The 18,743-nt window shown below is 47.1% G+C and overlaps 1 protein-coding gene across 1 annotated transcript in view; it reads left to right on the forward strand.

Annotated features, from left to right (window-relative positions):
* fxyd6 (FXYD domain containing ion transport regulator 6) overlaps positions 1–18,743 on the forward strand; it is a 63,274-nt gene that overhangs the window by 22,755 nt on the left and 21,776 nt on the right. The window contains exons 2-7 of the mRNA XM_078557171.1: positions 6,995–7,050; positions 12,040–12,063; positions 13,362–13,382; positions 14,355–14,429; positions 14,533–14,569; positions 16,524–16,573. Coding sequence (XP_078413297.1) covers positions 7,002–7,050; positions 12,040–12,063; positions 13,362–13,382; positions 14,355–14,429; positions 14,533–14,569; positions 16,524–16,573 — 256 coding nt within the window. The 5' untranslated portion in view covers positions 6,995–7,001. The remainder of the gene's footprint in view (positions 1–6,994; positions 7,051–12,039; positions 12,064–13,361; positions 13,383–14,354; positions 14,430–14,532; positions 14,570–16,523; positions 16,574–18,743) is intronic.

An 18,743-nucleotide genomic window follows, 5' to 3' on the forward strand; every position in this document is an offset into this window, starting at 1 on the left:
GGGATTCTTTGCAGTGCATCTTGTAGATGGTACACACTGCTGTTATTGGTGGTGGAGGGAGTGAATATTTGTGGATGGGGTGATAACCAATAGATTGCTTTGTCCTGGATGGTGTCAAGCTTCTTGAGTGTTGTGGGAGCTGCACTCATCCAGGGCAAGTGGAGAATATTCCATCGCACTCCTGACTTGTGCCTTGTAGATGGTGGACAGGCTTTGGGGAGTCAGGCAGTGAGTTACTCGCCGCAGGATTCCTAGCCTCTGACCTGCTCTTGTAGTCACAGTATTTATATGGCTAGTCCAGTTCAATTTCTGGTCAATGGTAACCTATAGGATGTTGATAATGGGATATTCAGCAATGGTAATGCCATTGAAGATCAAAGGGGTTAGATTCTCTCTTGTTGGAGATGGTCACTTCCTGACACTTGTTTGGCGCGAATGTTACTTGCCACTTGTCAGCCCAAGCCTGGATATTGTCCGGATCTTGCTGCATTTGAACATGGACTGCTTCAGTATCTGAGGCGTCGCGAATGGTGCTGAACATTGTGCAATCATCAGCGAACATCCCCACTTCTGACCTTATGATGGAAGGAAAGTCATTGATGAAGCAGCTGAAGATAGTTGGGCCTAGGACACTACCCTGAGGAACTCCTGCAGTGATGTCCTGGAGCTGAGATGACTGACCTCCAACAACCACAACCATCTTTCTTTATGCTAGGTATGATTCCAACCAGCAGAGAGTTTTCCTCCTGATTCCCATTGACTCCAGTTTTGCTAGGGCTCCTTGATGCCACACTCGGTCAAATGCTGCCTTGATGTCAAGGGCAGTCACTCTCACCTCACCTCCGGAGTTCAGCACTTTTTGTCCATGTTTGAACCAAGGCTGTAATGAGGTCAGGAGCTAAGTGACCCTGGTGGAATCCAAACTGGGCGTCAGTGAGCAGGTTATTGCTAAGCAAGTGCCGTTTGATAGCACTGTTGATAACCCTTTCCATCACTTTACTGATGATGGAGAGTAGACTGATGGGGCGGTAATTGGCCAGGTTGGATTTGTCCTGCTTTTTGTGTACAGGACATACCTGGGCAATTTTCCACATAGCTAAGTAGATGCCAGTGCTGTAGCTGTACTGGAACAGCTTGGCTAGTGGCGTGGCAAGTTCTGGAGCACAAATCTTCAGTATTATTGCCGGAATATTGTCAGGGCCCATAACCTTTACAGTCTCCTTTGCCTTCAGTCATTTCTTGATATCACGTGGAGTGAATCGAATTGGCTGAAGACTGGCATCTGTGATGCTGGAGATTTACGGAGGAGGCCGAGATGGATCATCCACTCGGCACTTCTGGCTGAAGATTGTTGCAAATGCTTTAGCCTTATCTTTTGCACTGATGTGCTGGGCTCCTCCATCATTGAGGATGGGGATATTTGTGGAGCCTCCTCCTCTAGTGAGTTGTTTAATTGTCCACCACCATTCACAACTGGATGTGGCAGGACTGCAGAGCTTAGATCTGATCCGTTGGTTGTAGAATCGCATAGCTCTGTCTATCACTTTCTGCTTGTGCTGTTTGGTACAAGTAGTCCTGTGTTGTAGCTTCACCAGGTTAACACCTCATTTTTAGGTATGCCTGGTGCTGCTCCTATCATGCTGTCCTGCACTCTTCATTGAACCAGGGTTGATCCTCTAGCATGATGGTAATGACAGAATGGGGGATATTCCGGGCCATGAGGTTACAGATTGTGTTAGTGTACAATTCTGCTGTTGCTGAAGGCCCACAGCGCCTCATAGTTGCTCAGTCTTGAGTTGCTAGATCTGTTTGACGTGCCACACAACACGATGGAGATTGTCCTCAATGTGAAGCCAGGACTTCGTCCCCACAAGGACTGTGAGGTGGTCACTCCTACCGCTACTGTCATGGACAGATGCATCTGCAGCAGGCAGTTTGGTGAGGATGAGGTCAAGTATGTTTTTCCCTCTTGGTTCCCTCACCACCTGCCGCAGACCCAGCCTAGCAGCTATGCCCTTTAGGACTCGGCCAGCTCGGTCAGTAATAGCGCTACCAAGCCACTCTTACTTAAGGGATAGGTCAATAGAGGTGCAGTGACAGACATTGCAGGGGATATTTCAGAATACACAGAATAGATACATTCCAACGAGAAAGAAAAATTCCAAGGGGAGGACCCGCATCTGTGGTTAACTAAAAATTTAAAGATAGTCTCAGATTTAAAGAAAAAGCATATAATTGCACAAATATGGGTGGCAGGTCAGAAGATTGGACAGAATATAAAAAACAACGGATGGTAAGAGTTTCTGTAGAGTTTTAAATCTGAAAAGAGTTAATAAAGTAAGTGTTGGTCCTATAGGAAGTGAGTCTGGGGAATTAATAATAGAAAATAAGGAGATGGAAGATGAATTGATAAGGTATTTTGCATTGGTCTTCACTGGACAGGATACAAATAACAACTGAGAAGTAATTGTAAATCAGGAAATGGAAGGGAGGGAAGAACTCAAGAAAATTACAATTACCAGGGAAGTGGTACTGAGCAAATCGTTGGAGCTGCGGACTGACAAATCCCCGAGTCCTGATGGATTTTATCCTAGGGACTTAAAAGAAGTGGCTAGTGAGTTAGTTGGTGCGTTGGTCTTAATTTTCCAAATTTCCCTAGATTTGGGGAAGGTTCCATTACATTGGAAAATAGTGAATGTAACTCCTTTATTCATCAAGGGAGACAGAAAGCAGGAAAGTACAGGCCAGCTGGCTTAACATCTGTCATATGGAAAATGTTAGAAGCTAATATTAAAGATGTTATAGCAGGGCACTTGGAAAAATCCAAGGTATTCAGCCAGAGGTGGTGGCATGGCGGTGTTGTCACTGGACTAGTATTCGAGAGACCCAGAGTAATGCTCTGGGGACCTGGGTTCAAATCCCACCATGGCGAAACTTGAATTCAATAAAAAAAAAATCTGGATGACCATGAAACTATTGCCGATTGTTCCAAAAATCCATCTGGTTTCCTAATGTCCTTTAGGGAAGGAAATCTGCTGTCCTTACTGGCCTGGCTTACATGTGACTCCAGACCCACAGCAATAGGGATCAGCAATCAAGGCATCCATTCAATTTTTAAAAAGACCTGGTTTTGTGAAAGGGAAATCATGTTTAACCAATTTATTGGAGTTCTTTGAAGAAGTAACATGTGCTGTGGATTAGATTTCCAGAAGGTATTTGATAAGGTGCCACATCAAAGGTTATTGTGGAAAATAAAAGCTCAGGTTGTTGGGGGGGTAACATTTTTTTCTATTCATTTACATGATGTGGGCTTCGCTGGCTGGGCCAGCATTTATTGCCCATCCCTAATTGTCCTTGAGAATGTGGTGGTGAGCTGCCTTCTTGAACTGCTGCATGTGGTGTAAGTACACCCACAGTGTTACCACTGACCAGAAACTGAACTGGACCAGTCATATAAATACTGTGGCTACAAGAGTAGGTCAGAGGCTGGGAATCCTGCGACGAGTAACTCACCTACTGACTCCCCAAAGCCTGTCCACCATCTACAAGGCACAAAGTCAGGAGTGTGATGGAATACTCCCCACTTGCCTGGATGAGTGCAGCTCCAACAACACTCAAGAATGTTTGACACTATCCAGGACAAAGCAGCCCGCTTGATTTGCACCACATCCACAAACATTCACTCCCTCCACCACCGACGCACAGTAGCAGCAGTGTGTACCATCTACAAGATGCACTGCAGTTATTCACCAAGGCTCCTTAGGCAGTGCCTTCCAAACCCACGATCACTACCATCTAGAAGGACAAGGGCAGCAGATAGATGGGAACACCACAACCTGCAAGTTCCCCTGCAAATCACACACCATTCTGACTTGGAAATATATCGCCGTTCCTTCACTGTCGCTGGATCAAAATCCTGGAACTCCCTCCCTAACAGCACTGTGGGTGTACCTACACTACAGGGACTGCAGCAGTTCAAGAAGGCAGCTCACCACCACCTTCTCAAGGGCAATTAGGAATGGGCAATAAATGCTGGCCCAGCCAGCGATGCCCACATCCCATGAATGAATAAGTAAAAATGACCCAATCTGAACATCGGACAGAAAGTTCAAGTCCAAATGGATAGCATCTGGAATCCAACAGAAATCAGCAGCATTTGTCCAGAACCATAATCGTATCAAGTAAGAACACCAAATGGCATGACAGCGCAACAAGATAGATGCCAGACCTGAACAATACCATAACCAGAAACACCAAGCTGTCCTGTTGCAACTAGAACATGGTGTAAGACGCAGCACAAACAGAGCATCCCTAACCTACATTCTGAAAAGGCACAGCTACCTCCAGCAAAGATCACCGTAACTATAGCTGGATGGATAAGCAAACCACTGATACATGTCAGAGACTTGTAAATGTATTGCTCTGTGTTTGAGTTCATGCAGACGCAATGTTATTTTCTTTTGATGTCATGTACATAGTTTGATTCTTTAAAGGCAAACTTTTAGAAAAAAGGAGGATGTTATGATATCAGACACATGTACCCTAAAGGGAGCATTTCTTAAACTAATGTCAATCATTATCACCTCGACAGGATATGATGTATTACTCCCATGACTTGTGGGCAGTTTGCAAGTAGCAGGAGTAGAGTTCACATGTGCCATATTTGCCCTGCCAGTTAATACTATCTCTATACAGTCTTATCTTCAAATAAAGAACCCACATTATTGTTTCACCAATCCTTGTATATGATAAGTTTACCTTGAAGAGGAGAAGAACGTAACATTTCTTGAGTATTGCTGAAAAAAGAGACATGTCGAAGCTTTTCCTCTTGCACTCATTAGCTCACTCGCAAGATTACCAATATGAGGGGAAAACAACAATTTGTACTGTATGTGAAGAGAGTGCTGGTTGGCAAGTAGCATTGCCATGGAGAATGCACCACTGATGGTGATTGACAGTTAACTGCCAAGCATTGTTTGAAATTTAAACTAGGCAGCTTGACCCTGATTGGTCAAGACATTGCCCTGAGGAATGAGTCAGTGAATGGTTGTCACTCATTTTGTTTAGCTGAAACAGACATAATGTGTGTACATGTTTTTTCTGTCTGCGAAGATCAGGGCCCCGTGTATTAATATACGCAGCTTCCACTACACGCACACGTGCCACATTGTGAGTCCGTCTGACAATGTTTAATTGGTTGTCAGCGTAATTCTTACCACCCTGAGGATTATTTAGTAACTGTTGTCCAATCGCGGAATCACATCTAATGCTGGACACTGTATTTTGAGTTTTGCAAGCACGGGCTGGTTGGGTACAGTCTGTACCCTGCCCATTGCGAACAACGGCTGGTCCATGCTGTTTGACAAGATGGACATGGAAATGATGTTTCCTCTTGTAAGGGAGTCCAGAATGAGGGGGTGCAGTTTTAAAATTAGGGGTCCCCCTTTTAGGGCAGAGATGAGGAGAATTTTTTTCTGAGTGTTGTGCAACTTTGGCACACTGCTGAGTATTTCCAGGTATTTTTGTTTTTGAATCAGATAGCAGGCCATGGTTTAGTACCTCATCCGAAGGATAGTACCTCTAACGATGTAGCACCTCCCTTACTGACATTCAGCCACTCAGCTCTAGAGCAGTTAGGGATGGGCAACAAATGCTGGCCTTGCCAGTGATGCCCACATCCCATGAAACAATAAAGAAAATTAAAAGCCCTGCACTCAACGGATAGATCTTTATTTGTGCGATAGGGTAAAGCAGGCGATCACGAGCAGTCGAATCAAGGGAAATGGGTATAGAGGGGGAAATTGAAGTTGAGGTAGAAGATTAGCCATGGTCTTGCTGAATAATGGAGGGGGCAGATGGCCTACTCCTATTTCTTATGTCCTCAATGATCCAGATTATCTGTTTTTGATGGAAAAAGTTTGGCCAAGACCACCTCATAACTCTTCAAATGCAGAGTAGGTAGAAGAGGCTTCAGATTAAGGTCCAATCTACAAGATGGGATCCTTGACTGTTCAATAAGGGTCCCCTCAGTACTTCACAGAAGTGTCAGCCTAGAATATGGGATAGCTTTTGTTTGTGATCTTCCAGTGCTTTCTCCTCTCCGGAGGGTGCTGACTCATTACTGCCAGACAGTTCCATGGACATCAGCTGCTGTCTGGTACCCGCCCTAACAGGAGTCATTCTTTCACCCAGACAATGAGTTTCGACAGCCTTCCTGACCATCTGACTATGCGGGGTGTTACTCCCAAACTCAGTCCCATCTTCCAACACACTGGCCGCTTTCCTGTGGGACTTGGTGCCCAGGAGCTGAACGCTCCCTCAAGTTGGTCATTGCAGGACCCTCAACCAGCACTGCAGCCAACTCAGGCTGGAGATCGAGACTGAAGCCTTCGTGTCTAAACCTACTGGTACCACTGTTGATGCTTTTATACACTGAGTCACCCCCTCAGTTGTCAGCTATTTATCACCCAAAATACCCAGCATCAGCCTTCCACAACCAATCAGAACGCAAACAGACTCTTCATTATCTGATTGGATGATTTTTTGACCGTCAAGCCAACCCTATTTCCCCATTTTATATGTTTGTGACAAATAAATCAAAAGTAATATTAAAAAATGCACATTTTTTTCATCGTGCTAATGATGATTTATTTCCGGGGTTTTGCTTGTAGCAGGTACTGAAAATTAATCTTCGATTCCTGAAGACTGCAGAATAATTCCTGGAGAGTTGGATTTGTATGGGACGTGATACATTGAACCAATCTGCCCATTATCAGTGACTATAGAGCTAAGCTGCTGTCTTATTTCCCCAGTAATGCAGACAGATATTTTATTGTGGTGTTTCAAATCACTTTTGTCCTTTCTGGGTGCCAACTGGCAGAAGATGGGTTGAAGCAACCAAAAACCATCAGAACTCTCCAGGCCCAGACTGCAACTCAGTTGAGGCAAGTTTACCTGTGCTAGAAATTCTACTTCCCTGTTTTATTTCTTTTCCAGACACCATGGAAGCGTGCATGTTTGTTCTGTGCTGTGGGCTTGTTCATCTGGCTGGTAAGTGATTTACACAAGGTAACTGCAAGCTGGGAAATCTCCAGTCCAATTTGCTCTTGGCGGGAGGACTGGCAGCTCTTGTCCTGTCATCACCAGATCGGGTTCCCATGTGTGAAAAACAAATCTCCAGGCCTGTGGTCTCTGAGCACATAAACACTGACAGATCCCCGCACACACGCTGAAACCTCCATGATTACTGTTCCGGCTTCATTCCACAAGGCTAGGATATGGCAGCCCTTATAAACTTAACTGGCACGTTCAGATCAGATGTTGGGCACTCAAACTCTTCTCTGGATCAGTGTTACAGTGAGGGGTGCGGCATGTACCAGTGTTACAGTGAGGGGCGTGGGGAGTATCAGTGTTACAGTGAGGGGTGCGGCATGTACCAGTGTTACAGTGAGGGGTGCGGGGAGTATCAGTGTTACATTGAGGGGCGCGGGGAGTATCAGTGTTACAGTGAGGGGCGTGGGGAGTATCAGTGTTACAGTGAGGGGCGTGGGGAGTATCAGTGTTACAGTGAGGGGCGTGGGGAGTATCAGTGTTACAGTGAGGGGTGCGGGGAGTATCAGTGTTACAGTGAGGGGCACGGGGTGTACCAGTGTTACAGTGAGGGGCGCGGGGTGTATCAGTGTTACAGTGAGGGGCGTGGGGAGTATCAGTGTTACAGTGAGGGGTGCGGGGTGTATCAGTGTTACAGTGAGGGGCGCGGGGTGTACCAGTGTTACAGTGAGGGGTGCGGGGAGTATCAGTGTTACAGTGAGGGGTGCGGGGTGTATCAGTGTTAAAGTGAGGGGCGCGGGGTGTATCAGTGTTACAGTCAGGGGTGCGGGGTGTATCAGTGCTACAGTGAGGGGCGCGGGGTGTATCAGTGTTACAGTGAGGGGTGCGGGGTGTATCAGTGTTACAGTGAGGGGTGTATCAGTGTTACAGTGAGGGGTGTATCTGTGTTACAGTGCGGGATGTATCAGTGCTACAGTGAGGGGCGCGGGGTGTATCAGTGTTACAGTGAGGGGCGCGGGGTGTATCAGTGTTACAGTGAGGGGTGCGGGGAGTATCACTGTTACAGTGAGGGGTGCGGGGTGTATCAGTGTTACAGTGAGGGGTGCGGGGTGTATCAGTGCTACAGTGAGGGGCGCGGGGAGTATCAGTGATACAGTGAGGGGCGCGGGGAGTATCAGTGATATAGTGAGGGGCGTGGGGTGTATCAGTGTTACAGTGAGGGGTGCGGGGAGTATCAGTGTTACAGTGAGGGGTACGGAGTGTATCAGTGTTACAGTGAGGGGTGCGGGGTGTATCAGTGTTACAGTGATGGGTGTATCAGTGTTACAGTGATGGGTGTATCAGTGTTACAGTGGTGGGTGTATCAGTGTTACAGTGATGGGTGTATCAGAGTTACAGTGAGGGGTGTATCAGTGTTACAGTGAGGGGTGTATCAGTGTTACAGTGAGGGGTGTATCAGTGTTACAGTGAGGGGTGTATCAGTGTTACAGTGAGGGGTGTATCAGTGTTACAGTGATGGGTGTATCAGTGTTACATTGATGGGTGTATCAGTGTTACAGTGATAGGTGTATCAGTGTTACAGTGATGGGTGTATCAGTGTTACAGTGAGGGGTGTATCAGTGTTACAGTGAGGGGTGTATCAGTGTTACAGTGAGGGGTGTATCAGTGTTACAGTGAGGGGTGTGAGGTGTATCAGTGTTACATTGATGGGTGTATAAATGTTACAGTGAGGGGTGTATCAGTGTTACAGTGAGGGGTGTATCAGTGTTACAGTGAGGGGTGTATCAGTGTTACAGTGAGGGGTGTATCAGTGTTACAGTGATGGGTGTATCAGTGTTACAGTGAGCGGTGTATCAGTGTTACAGTGAGGGGTGTATCAGTGTTACAGTGAGGGGTGTATCAGTGTTACAGTGAGGGGTGTATCAGTGTTACAGTGATGGGTGTATCAGTGTTACAGTGAGGGGTGTATCAGTGTTACAGTGAGGGGTGTATCTGTGTTACAGTGAGGGGTGTATCAGTGTTACAGTGAGGGGTGTATCAGTGTTACAGTGAGGGGTGTATCAGTTTTACAGTGAGGGGTGTATCAGTGTTACAGTGATGGGTGTATCAGTGTTACAGTGAGGGGTGTATCAGTGTTACAGTGATGGGTGTATCAGTGTTACAGTGATGGGTGTATCAGTGTTACAGTGATGGGTGTATCAGTGTTACAGTGATGGGTGTATCAGTGTTACAGTGGTGAGTGTATCAGTGTTACAGTGATGGGTGTATCAGAGTTACAGTGAGGGGTGTATCAGTGTTACAGTGAGGGGTGTATCAGTGTTACAGTGATGGGTGTATCTGTGTTACAGTGCGGGATGTATCAGTGCTACAGTGAGGGGTGTATCAGTGTTACAGTGAGGGGTGTATCTGTGTTACAGTGCGGGATGTATCAATGCTACAGTGAGGGGTATGGGGTATATCAATTTTATAGTGAGCTGCATGGGGCGTATCAGTGTTAGAGTGAGGGACGTGGGGCGTATCAGTGTTAGAGTGAGGGACGTGGGGCGTATCAGTGTTAGAGTGAGGGACGTGGAGCGTATCAGTGTTAGAGTGAGGGACGTGGGGCGTATCAGTGTTAGAGTGAGGGACGTGGGGTGTATCAGTGTTAGAGTGAGGGACGTGGGGCGTATCAGTGTTAGAGTGAGGGACGTGGGGTGTATCAGTGTTAGAGTGAGGGACGTGGGGCGTATCAGTGTCAGAGTGAGGGACGTGAGGCGTATCAGTGTTAGATTGAGGGATGTGGGGCGGATGAGTGTTAGAGTGAGGGACGTGAGGCGTATCAGTGTTAGAGTGAGGGACGTGGGGCTGTATCAGTGTTAGAGTGAGGGACGTGGGGCGTATCAGTGTTAGAGTGAGGGATGTGGGGCTGTATCAGTGTTAGAGTGAGGGACGTGGGGTTTATCAGTGTTAGAGTGAGGGACGTGGGGCTGTATCAGTGTTGGAGTGAGGGACGTGGGGGTGTATCAGTGTTAGAGTGAGGGACGTGGGGCTGTATCAGTATTAGAGTGAGGGACGTGGGGTTTATCAGTGTTAGAGTGAGGGACGTGGGGGTGTATCAGTGTTAGAGTGAGGGACGTGGGGCTGTATCAGTGTTAGAGTGAGGGACGTGGGGCTGTATCAGTGTTAGAGTGAGGGACGCGGGGCTGTATCAGTGTTAGAGTGAGGGACGTGGGGGTGTATCAGTGTTAGAGTGAGGGACGTGGGGCTGTATCAGTGTTAGAGTGAGGGACGTGGGGCGTATCAGTGTTAGAGTGAGGGACGTGGGGCTGTATCAGTGTTAGAGTGAGGGACGTGGGGCGTATCAGTGTTAGAATGAGGGACGTGGGGTGTATCAGTGTTAGAGTGAGGGACGTGGGGCTGTATCAGTGTTAGAGTGAGGGACGTGGGGCTGTATCAGTGTTGGAGTGAGGGACGTGGGGCGTATCAGTGTTAGAGTGAGGGACGTGGGGCTGTATCAGTGTTAGAGTGAGGGACGTGGGGCGTATCAGTGTTAGAATGTGGGACGTGGGGTGTATCAGTGTTAGAGTGAGGGACGTGGGGCTGTATCAGTGTTAGAGTGAGGGACGTGGGGCTGTATCAGTGTTGGAGTGAGGGACGTGGGGGTGTATCAGTGTTAGAGTGAGGGACGTGGGGGTGTATCAGTGTTGGAGTGAGGGACGTGGGGTTTATCAGTGTTAGAGTGAGGGACGTGGGGGTGTATCAGTGTTAGAGTGAGGGACGTGAGGCGTATCAGTGTTAGAGTGAGGGACGTGGGGCTGTATCAGTGTTAGAGTGAGGGACGTGGGGCTGTATCAGTGTTAGAGTGAGGGACGTGGGGCTGTATCAGTGTTAGAGTGAGGGACGTGGGGGTGTATCAGTGTTAGAGTGAGGGACGTGGGGCGTATCAGTGTTAGAGTGAGGGACGTGGGGCGTATCAGTGTTAGAGTGAGGGACGCGGGGCTGTATCAGTGTTAGAGTGAGGGACGTGGGGCGTATCAGTGTTAGAGTGAGGGACGTGGGGCGTATCAGTGTTAGAGTGAGGGATGTGGGGCTGTATCAGTGTTAGAGTGAGGGACGTGGGGCGTATCAATGTTGAAGTGAGGGACGTGGGGTGTATCAGTGTTAGAGTGAGGGACGTGGTGTGTGAGTATCTTGTCTTCTCTGTGTCGGTGAATAAATGTTATTTTACATTGTCCCAGAATGTGATAACATCCAAATATGAATTTTGATCACTAGATGTGGTAGTTTTACTGTGTCAAATTGTGACACTTCTGTACATCTCTCTGCCTCGCTGTTTCTCTCTGTGTCTTTACATTCCTCTTTGCCGATGTTTTTTCATCTCCAACTGTCTGTTACTCTCGGCCTTTGTCTGCTTTGTGTCACTACAATTACACTCGACAGTCCTGGGCTTCTCCCTTTAGAAATGTGCTCACATGGGGATGTGAGTATTCTGTGTGTATTTTATATAGTATATTGCATACGTGTGTCTCTATCTTTCCATCTCTCTGTGTGTGTGTGTCTCCTCTACCGCTTCATGTCTCTCCCTCTCTTTGTCTCTCTGGTACTAAATCGCTTCAGTTTTGAGTCACTTGGTGTACAGTGACACATGTCGCCCGGTCAGGGGAAATAGCCACTCCGCTCTCATGATCTGACCCTAACGTAAGTATTCTGTACTTTTCTAATATAATAACACGCCTAGCTCTGTTTGTCTGTCTCTCTGTTGTATCAAATCAATGACAGCAGATTGAATCAGGTGGCACAGTAATGACCTCTCCTGAAAAAGCACTCAGTTCTAATTCCATCCAAATGTAAGGATTTGGCTGTTGTATAGAATAATGCTTGTAGATTATCTCTTTGTTTTTATGAGTTTCTATGAGGGATCCATCCGAAATTGAATTCTGCTGAACTATGTTCAGAATGTGCGTTTAATTCTGTTGCTGATGATTGACAATTCATTCCTTTCCTTTCCAGTGGCAGGAAATTCGACTAACATGGGTAAGAGTTCCGTTAACTTTTTTCTCCCAATTGGTAGGGGGCGGGGTGAGAGAAATGTTCCTGTCTGAGTGATGAATTATGCCTTTTAACAAGGTAATATCATCTAAAACATCTCCTCCTGGTGAGATAATATCTTGTTAAAGAATGGGCCGCTTTCTAGGCTGCTGCGATCGAGGCAGTTCAGAGAAGGTTGACTTACTTGACTTAGTCCTGGGTTGAGGGGCTTATCCTATGAAGAAACATTGAACAGATTGGGCCAATACCCACTGGAGTCTAGAAGAATGAGAGGTAATCTTATTGAAACATAGGAGAGCCTGAGGGGACTTGATAGGGTGGATCGACCGGGAGGATTTTTCCACCTGTGGGAGAGACTAGAACCAGGGGACACGGTTTAAAAATAAGAGGTCTGCTGTTTAAGACGGGGATGAGAAGAAATTTTTCTCTCAGAGTCATTAGTCTGTGGAATTCTCTTCCCAAGTGAGGCTGGGTCATTGACTTTGTTCAAGGCTGAGTTAGATTTTTGATAGACAAGGGAGTCAAGGGTTATGGGGGGGGGCATTAACAGGAAAGTGGAGCTGAGACCACAGCCAGATCAGCCACGATCTTATTAGATGATGGAGCAGGTTTGAAGGGCTGAATGACCTATTCCTGCTCCTAAGTCCGATGTTTCTATGTTCTAAATGATAAAAGCTAGAAGCAGTGGAGGTTCAAAGAGACTTGGGGGTCCAGGTACACAAATCATTTAAAATGTCAAGTATAGTTACAGAAGATAATCAAAAAGGCTAATGGATGCTGGTCTTAATATCTAGAGGACTAGAATACAAGAGGGTAGAAATCATACTTCAGCTATACAAAGCCTTGGTCAGACCACTCCTGGCCATCGACAGGACAAGGCAACGAGCAGTCCGGGGGGGTCATTCCGTCCGACTGTCTGCCTCTTTTCCACAGTTACATCCGCACCTTAGTGTCCCTGGTGAGGGAGCACATGGCACCTGGCGGTACACTTGAGGCTCCCATGACCAGTGGACACCAGAGGGTATCATCCTCGCTTGGTAATGTTACTTTAATTTGTTAAGTTTCCTCTATAGTTTTGCTTGTTTTTCTTATAGTTTATTAGTGATGCCCTTTCAGAAAGGGGCACTTATTACCCCTGAATTAAGAGTTAGATTTACACCCGGGACACTGTGAGCAGCTCTGGGCATCACATCTGATATTAGTCATGGAGAGAATTGTTGTGGCTGCAGGAGACACTTGAATTGACATGTTTGTATTCTTTTCCCCACACCCTACACCTGAAGAGAAAGATGAGTTTTATTACGGTGAGTGACTTACTTATTTGTTTCTCAGTCTTCCATTTCACCAGCATCATTAGTTTATCCTTTTTTTGCACTCGGTTGCCAGTTCTCTGCTTCTGTCCGAGCCCCTCTAACAATGCTGCATTTCAGTAGCTTCCCCTTGACTGATGTGAAACTGGCAGTCTCTGGTTTCTCTCTCCTTCCCTTCTTGAATAATGGAACAATATCAGCAACTTTCCAACCCAAAGGCACAATTCCTGAATGTGGAAGTTTGTTTTAGAAAATTGGGTCTACTGAACCTGCGATGTCCCTGTTCTGATGGAGAGTCATACGGACTCGAAACGTTAACTGTGTTCCTCTCCGCAGATGCTGTCAGCCCTGCTGGGTTCTTCCAGCTATTTTTATTTTTGTGTCTGTGATGTCCCTGTCTGCTTCTGCAGTGGAAAACACCAGGTTTGCAGGCAGCAGCGGACTGATCAGCGATGGAAATCCCAGCTGACTTCCCTCTTGAGTCAAGGCACTAATCCCAGTTGTACAACCCCATGCCACTGCTGAGGTTAGCTAATTCAGGGGTTAAACGCCTTACCATCCTCTCGTGTGGGACTCAGTACCACACTGAGGTAGTGGAGTGAAGCCGCTCCGATAATCGTGGGGAGATGTTTTATTATTTTTGTACAGTCTCGATGCATTAACACACTCACTGCCTGAGAGAGCAGTGGAAGCAGATTCAATAGTGACTTTCAAAAGGGAAGTGGGTGAAGGGCACTTTTTGTTTGGAAGGGTAAGTGCAGGGGGTGTGGGACTAATTGGATGGTTAGTTCAGAGAGCTGGCACAAGGCACATTGGCCAGAATGGTCTTTTTGTACTGCTTGATTCTATGCACAGAGGGACACCTCCTCTACGCCACCACCACAACCTCCCACCGCCCCCCACCAAGTTTACTCCAGTCTTACTGGATTTCTATGGACCTGACAATTTGTGTTGGCTTATTTGCAGATTATGAGACTCTGCGAATCGGAGGTCTGGTCTTTGCTGTCATTCTCTTTACTCTTGGAATCCTGCTGATCTTGAGTGAGTAGGGTCTGGTGATGCTTACACTAATCCTGTTTTAAATCTGTGGTGGATAATCCTTCGCTTTGTTGCCACCATGTCTCAATTCTGTCCTTTCTTGCAGGTCGGAAGTGTCGATGTAGCTTCAATCAGAAGGCCAGGTAATGCCACAGGGCAGGCGGGGAGGGCAATGGCTGGGAAAAGGATCATGGACAAAGCTTGGCTTCGGAGGGCAGCCTCAGGGTGGAGTCTTACAGCCAAACTGCTGTCCCCAGAACCAACCAGCTGACCGCTCTCTTTCATTGTGTCTGTACACGGGTAACTATTCCCTCTGGTGGGGGAGTGAGAAAAAAGGGGCATCGCATTAAAATTAGAGAAGGGTCATTCAGGGGTGATGTTAGGAGGTACTTCTCTCCCAGAAAGCGTAATGGAAATCTGGAACTTTCTCCCCCAAAATGCTGTAGATGACGTGCCAATTGGATGCCTGAGATCAGTCTGAACATAGGAGTAACCAGGGATATTAAGCTACAGAAAATTCTCCCTGAGATATAATGATGTCTGATATGAGGTTAATCGGTCAAATATGTTTATTCAAAGCTTTTGATTTATTTCTGCATTGTAACTAAGTCCTGCACGTGATTGTTATGGCACAGCTGATGGTAAATACTGAGTTGTTCAAATCCCAAAGGGAAACTTGAAACAACTGCCACAACTTGTTCTGCAATTTGTATAAATTTTTGAGATGCGTGCCTTGAATTCAGTAGTAATAAGACCACGAAATCTTATAGTGTTTTAAAACTAGATTAAACATTTATTAATAAGAGAAATGATTTTAAATACATACATAGATCTACAAATTACCACTATGATAATTTCTAAATCCCCTCATCAATCTGACTCCCAGTTATACTTTTGTTAAGGTAACAGTAAGATGCACAGATTATAAAAGACCCAGGCAAAGAAATATGATACCCTGAACAAGTCGAATTTCAAGTGAGTTTTCTTAACTTCAGCCCTTAAAGACAGCAGCTCGAGGCATAGATGCTGAAGGCTTTTCACACACTTCTAAGATCTTAAAAATGCCACCCCTTACACACAGCCCTTGCTCCTTCTTTATACATATCTTTCTCTTTGAATACAAATACCCATTGTTTCACTATGTCTTTGGACTTTATCTCCCTGATAATAAAGCCCTCTCATAGCACTAAGTTTTACCAGTAATCTTTGGGAAAAATAAACACACCGTTTCTAAACTTCACTTGTCTAGGTGACACATTTCACCCCTCCTTTGAAAACAATCTAGTCTGGTTTATTTCAAAATGCAAATGTTCCTTTGGCACCGATGTTTCTAAACAACCCCATGTTTATCTAATGAACATTTCAAACCTAACCTCTCTTAGATCAAAGCACCCAGACTAGCTGCCTCTAATTCAATTAAATCTCACACACACGAACAGACACATACATATAGACACATCCCACTATTAGTCTATTTTACAATAAATTATAATAGCACTGAGAATTATTATATCTTCTTAACAGTCACGTAGGCTGATATTACTCCTTTACTTATAATTGGCCGGAAGCATTTGGACAGTGTAGAGGGAGCTTTACTCTGTATCTAACCCCATGCTGTACCTGTCCTAGGAGTGTTTGATGGGGACAGTGTAGAGGGAGCTTTACTCTGTATCTAACCCCATGCTGTACCTGTCCTGGGAGTGTTTGATGGGGACAGTGTAGAGGGAGCTTTACTCTGTATCTAACCCCGTGCTGTACCTGTCCTGGGAGTGTTTGATTGGGACAGTGTAGAGGGAGCTTTACTCTGTATCTAACCCCGTGCTGTACCTGTCCTGGGAGTGTTTGATGGGGACAGTGTAGAGGGAGCTTTACTCTATATCTCGCCCCGTGCTGTACCTGTCCTGGGAGTGTTTGATGGGGACAGTGTAGAGGGAGCTTTACTCTATATCTCGCCCCGTGCTTTACCTGTCCTGGGAGTGCTGACACTGACAACCTCCATAAATGCAACAACAGTAAATGAATTTCATAAAACAAGTGAAATCCAGCCTGATGCGAGGGTGTTCTGATCGCCTTTGGCATTTCTTTCTTTTTCTTCAGATCACCCAGTGATGAGGAGGCCCAGGCAGAAACCCTGATCACCAACAAAGGTGAGATAGACGTATCTGTGTCAGGCAGTGAGACACGAACCCTGGCATCACTCAGAAAACAGCAGCTGCGATGAGGGGACTTACCTGGTTGGAGGAACTCAGAGCAGCCATATTACCTTCCTCATGAGTCAGTATGTGTGGAACTGTACCCCAGTGAGTGTCAGTGTGCATATTTCGGTCTTAAAGATGAACAATGATGGAGAGGAAAAGACCACCTGGTGCAGCCTGCCTCTCTGATGTCATTGTGACATATTGTGTATCATAATAGCTACACTCTGCACCTAAAAAGAAACCATGTGACCTGCAGGGAGAGACTAGTCACCCAGGGCAAAATGCGGGTAGATAAATCTAGGGAATTGCTCTCTGACCCCCTTAGACAATCTAAATTAGTCCAGGATATCTCGTCAGACCTGCTTTACATTACAAGACACCAACCTGTTGGCCAAGGTGATGTTCATCCCAACCAGAAACAGATCCAGCCTTCATTAGAAAGGATTCAGTGACTTGGAATCCACTGCCCCAACCTATTCCACGGGTCCTGCATTCTCTGGGTAGAGAACTGGTTCACTTGCATGTTCTGCACCCACCCTGAATCCTCTCATGGTCCAGCCCGCTTAGTGTTCAGACCAGCCCCAGCTACCTGCAATGTCACTTGGAATTGGTCCCTTGGACCCGAAGCCTTGCTGCTGTTATGCTGCATGAGTCACTCTGAGTATTAGCCAGGTAGCAGCAGCAGTTATACTGCTTGCTCTGTACTCTTGCAGAAACATTGCTCTGAGCATGTGTGTGCCAGAGTTTCACTCAGCAGCACGGAAGGAAGGTTTTAATGTTTGAGAAAAGTGGACTAACCACACAGTGAGAATGTCAGCTCCTGGGGTCGGTCCATCCTCAAAATATTCAACAAAATGGCTTTTCTCTGGTTGGAGATTTGTTACATGGTGTCTGCCATTGTATAACAACAACTTTCATCTATATAGCACCTTTTAATATAGTAAAACATCCATAAGGAGCTATTTTGACAGCTGATCAAAATCCTGGTCAAGTAAGTTTTACAGATGTCTTAAAGAAGCAAAGACTGAGAGGTTTAGGGTGGAAATTCCAGAGCTTAGGGCCCAGGCAGCTGAAGGCACGGCTGCCAATAGTGGAGTGATTAAAATTATGGATGCTCATGTGGCCAGATGTGGAGGAGCACAGAGTTGTTGGAAAACTGTAGAGCTGGAAGAGGTTACACTGACTTGAGACTGGCAAAGAAGGAATATTGTCCCACATCTGCCCTCAAACATGATTTGAATATTCACTTGGATTGAACAATCTATATTGAGTTGCATGAAGATTGTGGGTGGGGAGGGGGTGAGGATTGTGGGTGGGGAGGGGTTGAGGATTGTGGGTGGGGAGGTGGGGAGAGGTTGAGGATTGTGGGTGGGGAGGGGGTGAGGAATGTGGGTGACGATTGTGGGGTGGGGAGGGGGTGAGGATTGTGGGTGGGGTGGAGGTGAGGATTGTGGGTGGGGAGGGGGTGAGGATTGTGGGTGGGGAGGGGGTGAGGATTGTGGGTGGGGAGGGGGTGAGGATTGTGGGTGGGGAGGGGGTGAGGATTGTGGGTGGGGAGGGGGTGAGGGATTGTGGGTGGGGAGGGGGTGAGGATTGTGGGTGGGGAGGGGGTGAGGATTGTGGGTGGGGAGGGGGTGAGGAATGTGGGTGGGGAGGGGGTGAGGAATGTGGGTGGGGAGGAGGTGAGGAATGTGGGTGGGGAGGGGGTGAGAAATGTGGGTGAGGATTGTGGGTGGGGAGGGGGTGAGGATTGTGGGTGGGGAGGGGGTGAGGATTGTGGGTGGGGAGGGAGTGAGGATTGTGGGTGGGGAGGGGTGAGGATTGTGGGTGGGGAGGGGGTGAGGATTGTGGGTGGGGAGGGGGTGAGGAATGTGGGTGAGGATTGTGGGTGGGGAGGGAGTGAGGATTGTGGGTGGGGAGGGAGGTGAGGATGTGGGTGGGGAGGGGGTGAGGATGTGAGGATTGTGGGTGGGGAGGGGGTGAGGAATGTGGGTGGGGAGGGGGGAGGAGGTGGGGGGAGGGGGGGAGGGGAGGGGGGTGAGGATTGTGGGTGAGGATTGTGGGTGAGGAGGGGGGGTGGGGAGGGGAGTGAGGTATGTGGGTCGGGGAGGGGGTGAGG

The sequence above is a fragment of the Cetorhinus maximus genome, chromosome 2, assembly GCF_964194155.1.
Source record: "Cetorhinus maximus chromosome 2, sCetMax3.hap1.1, whole genome shotgun sequence".
Classification (NCBI taxonomy): domain Eukaryota; kingdom Metazoa; phylum Chordata; class Chondrichthyes; order Lamniformes; family Cetorhinidae; genus Cetorhinus; species Cetorhinus maximus.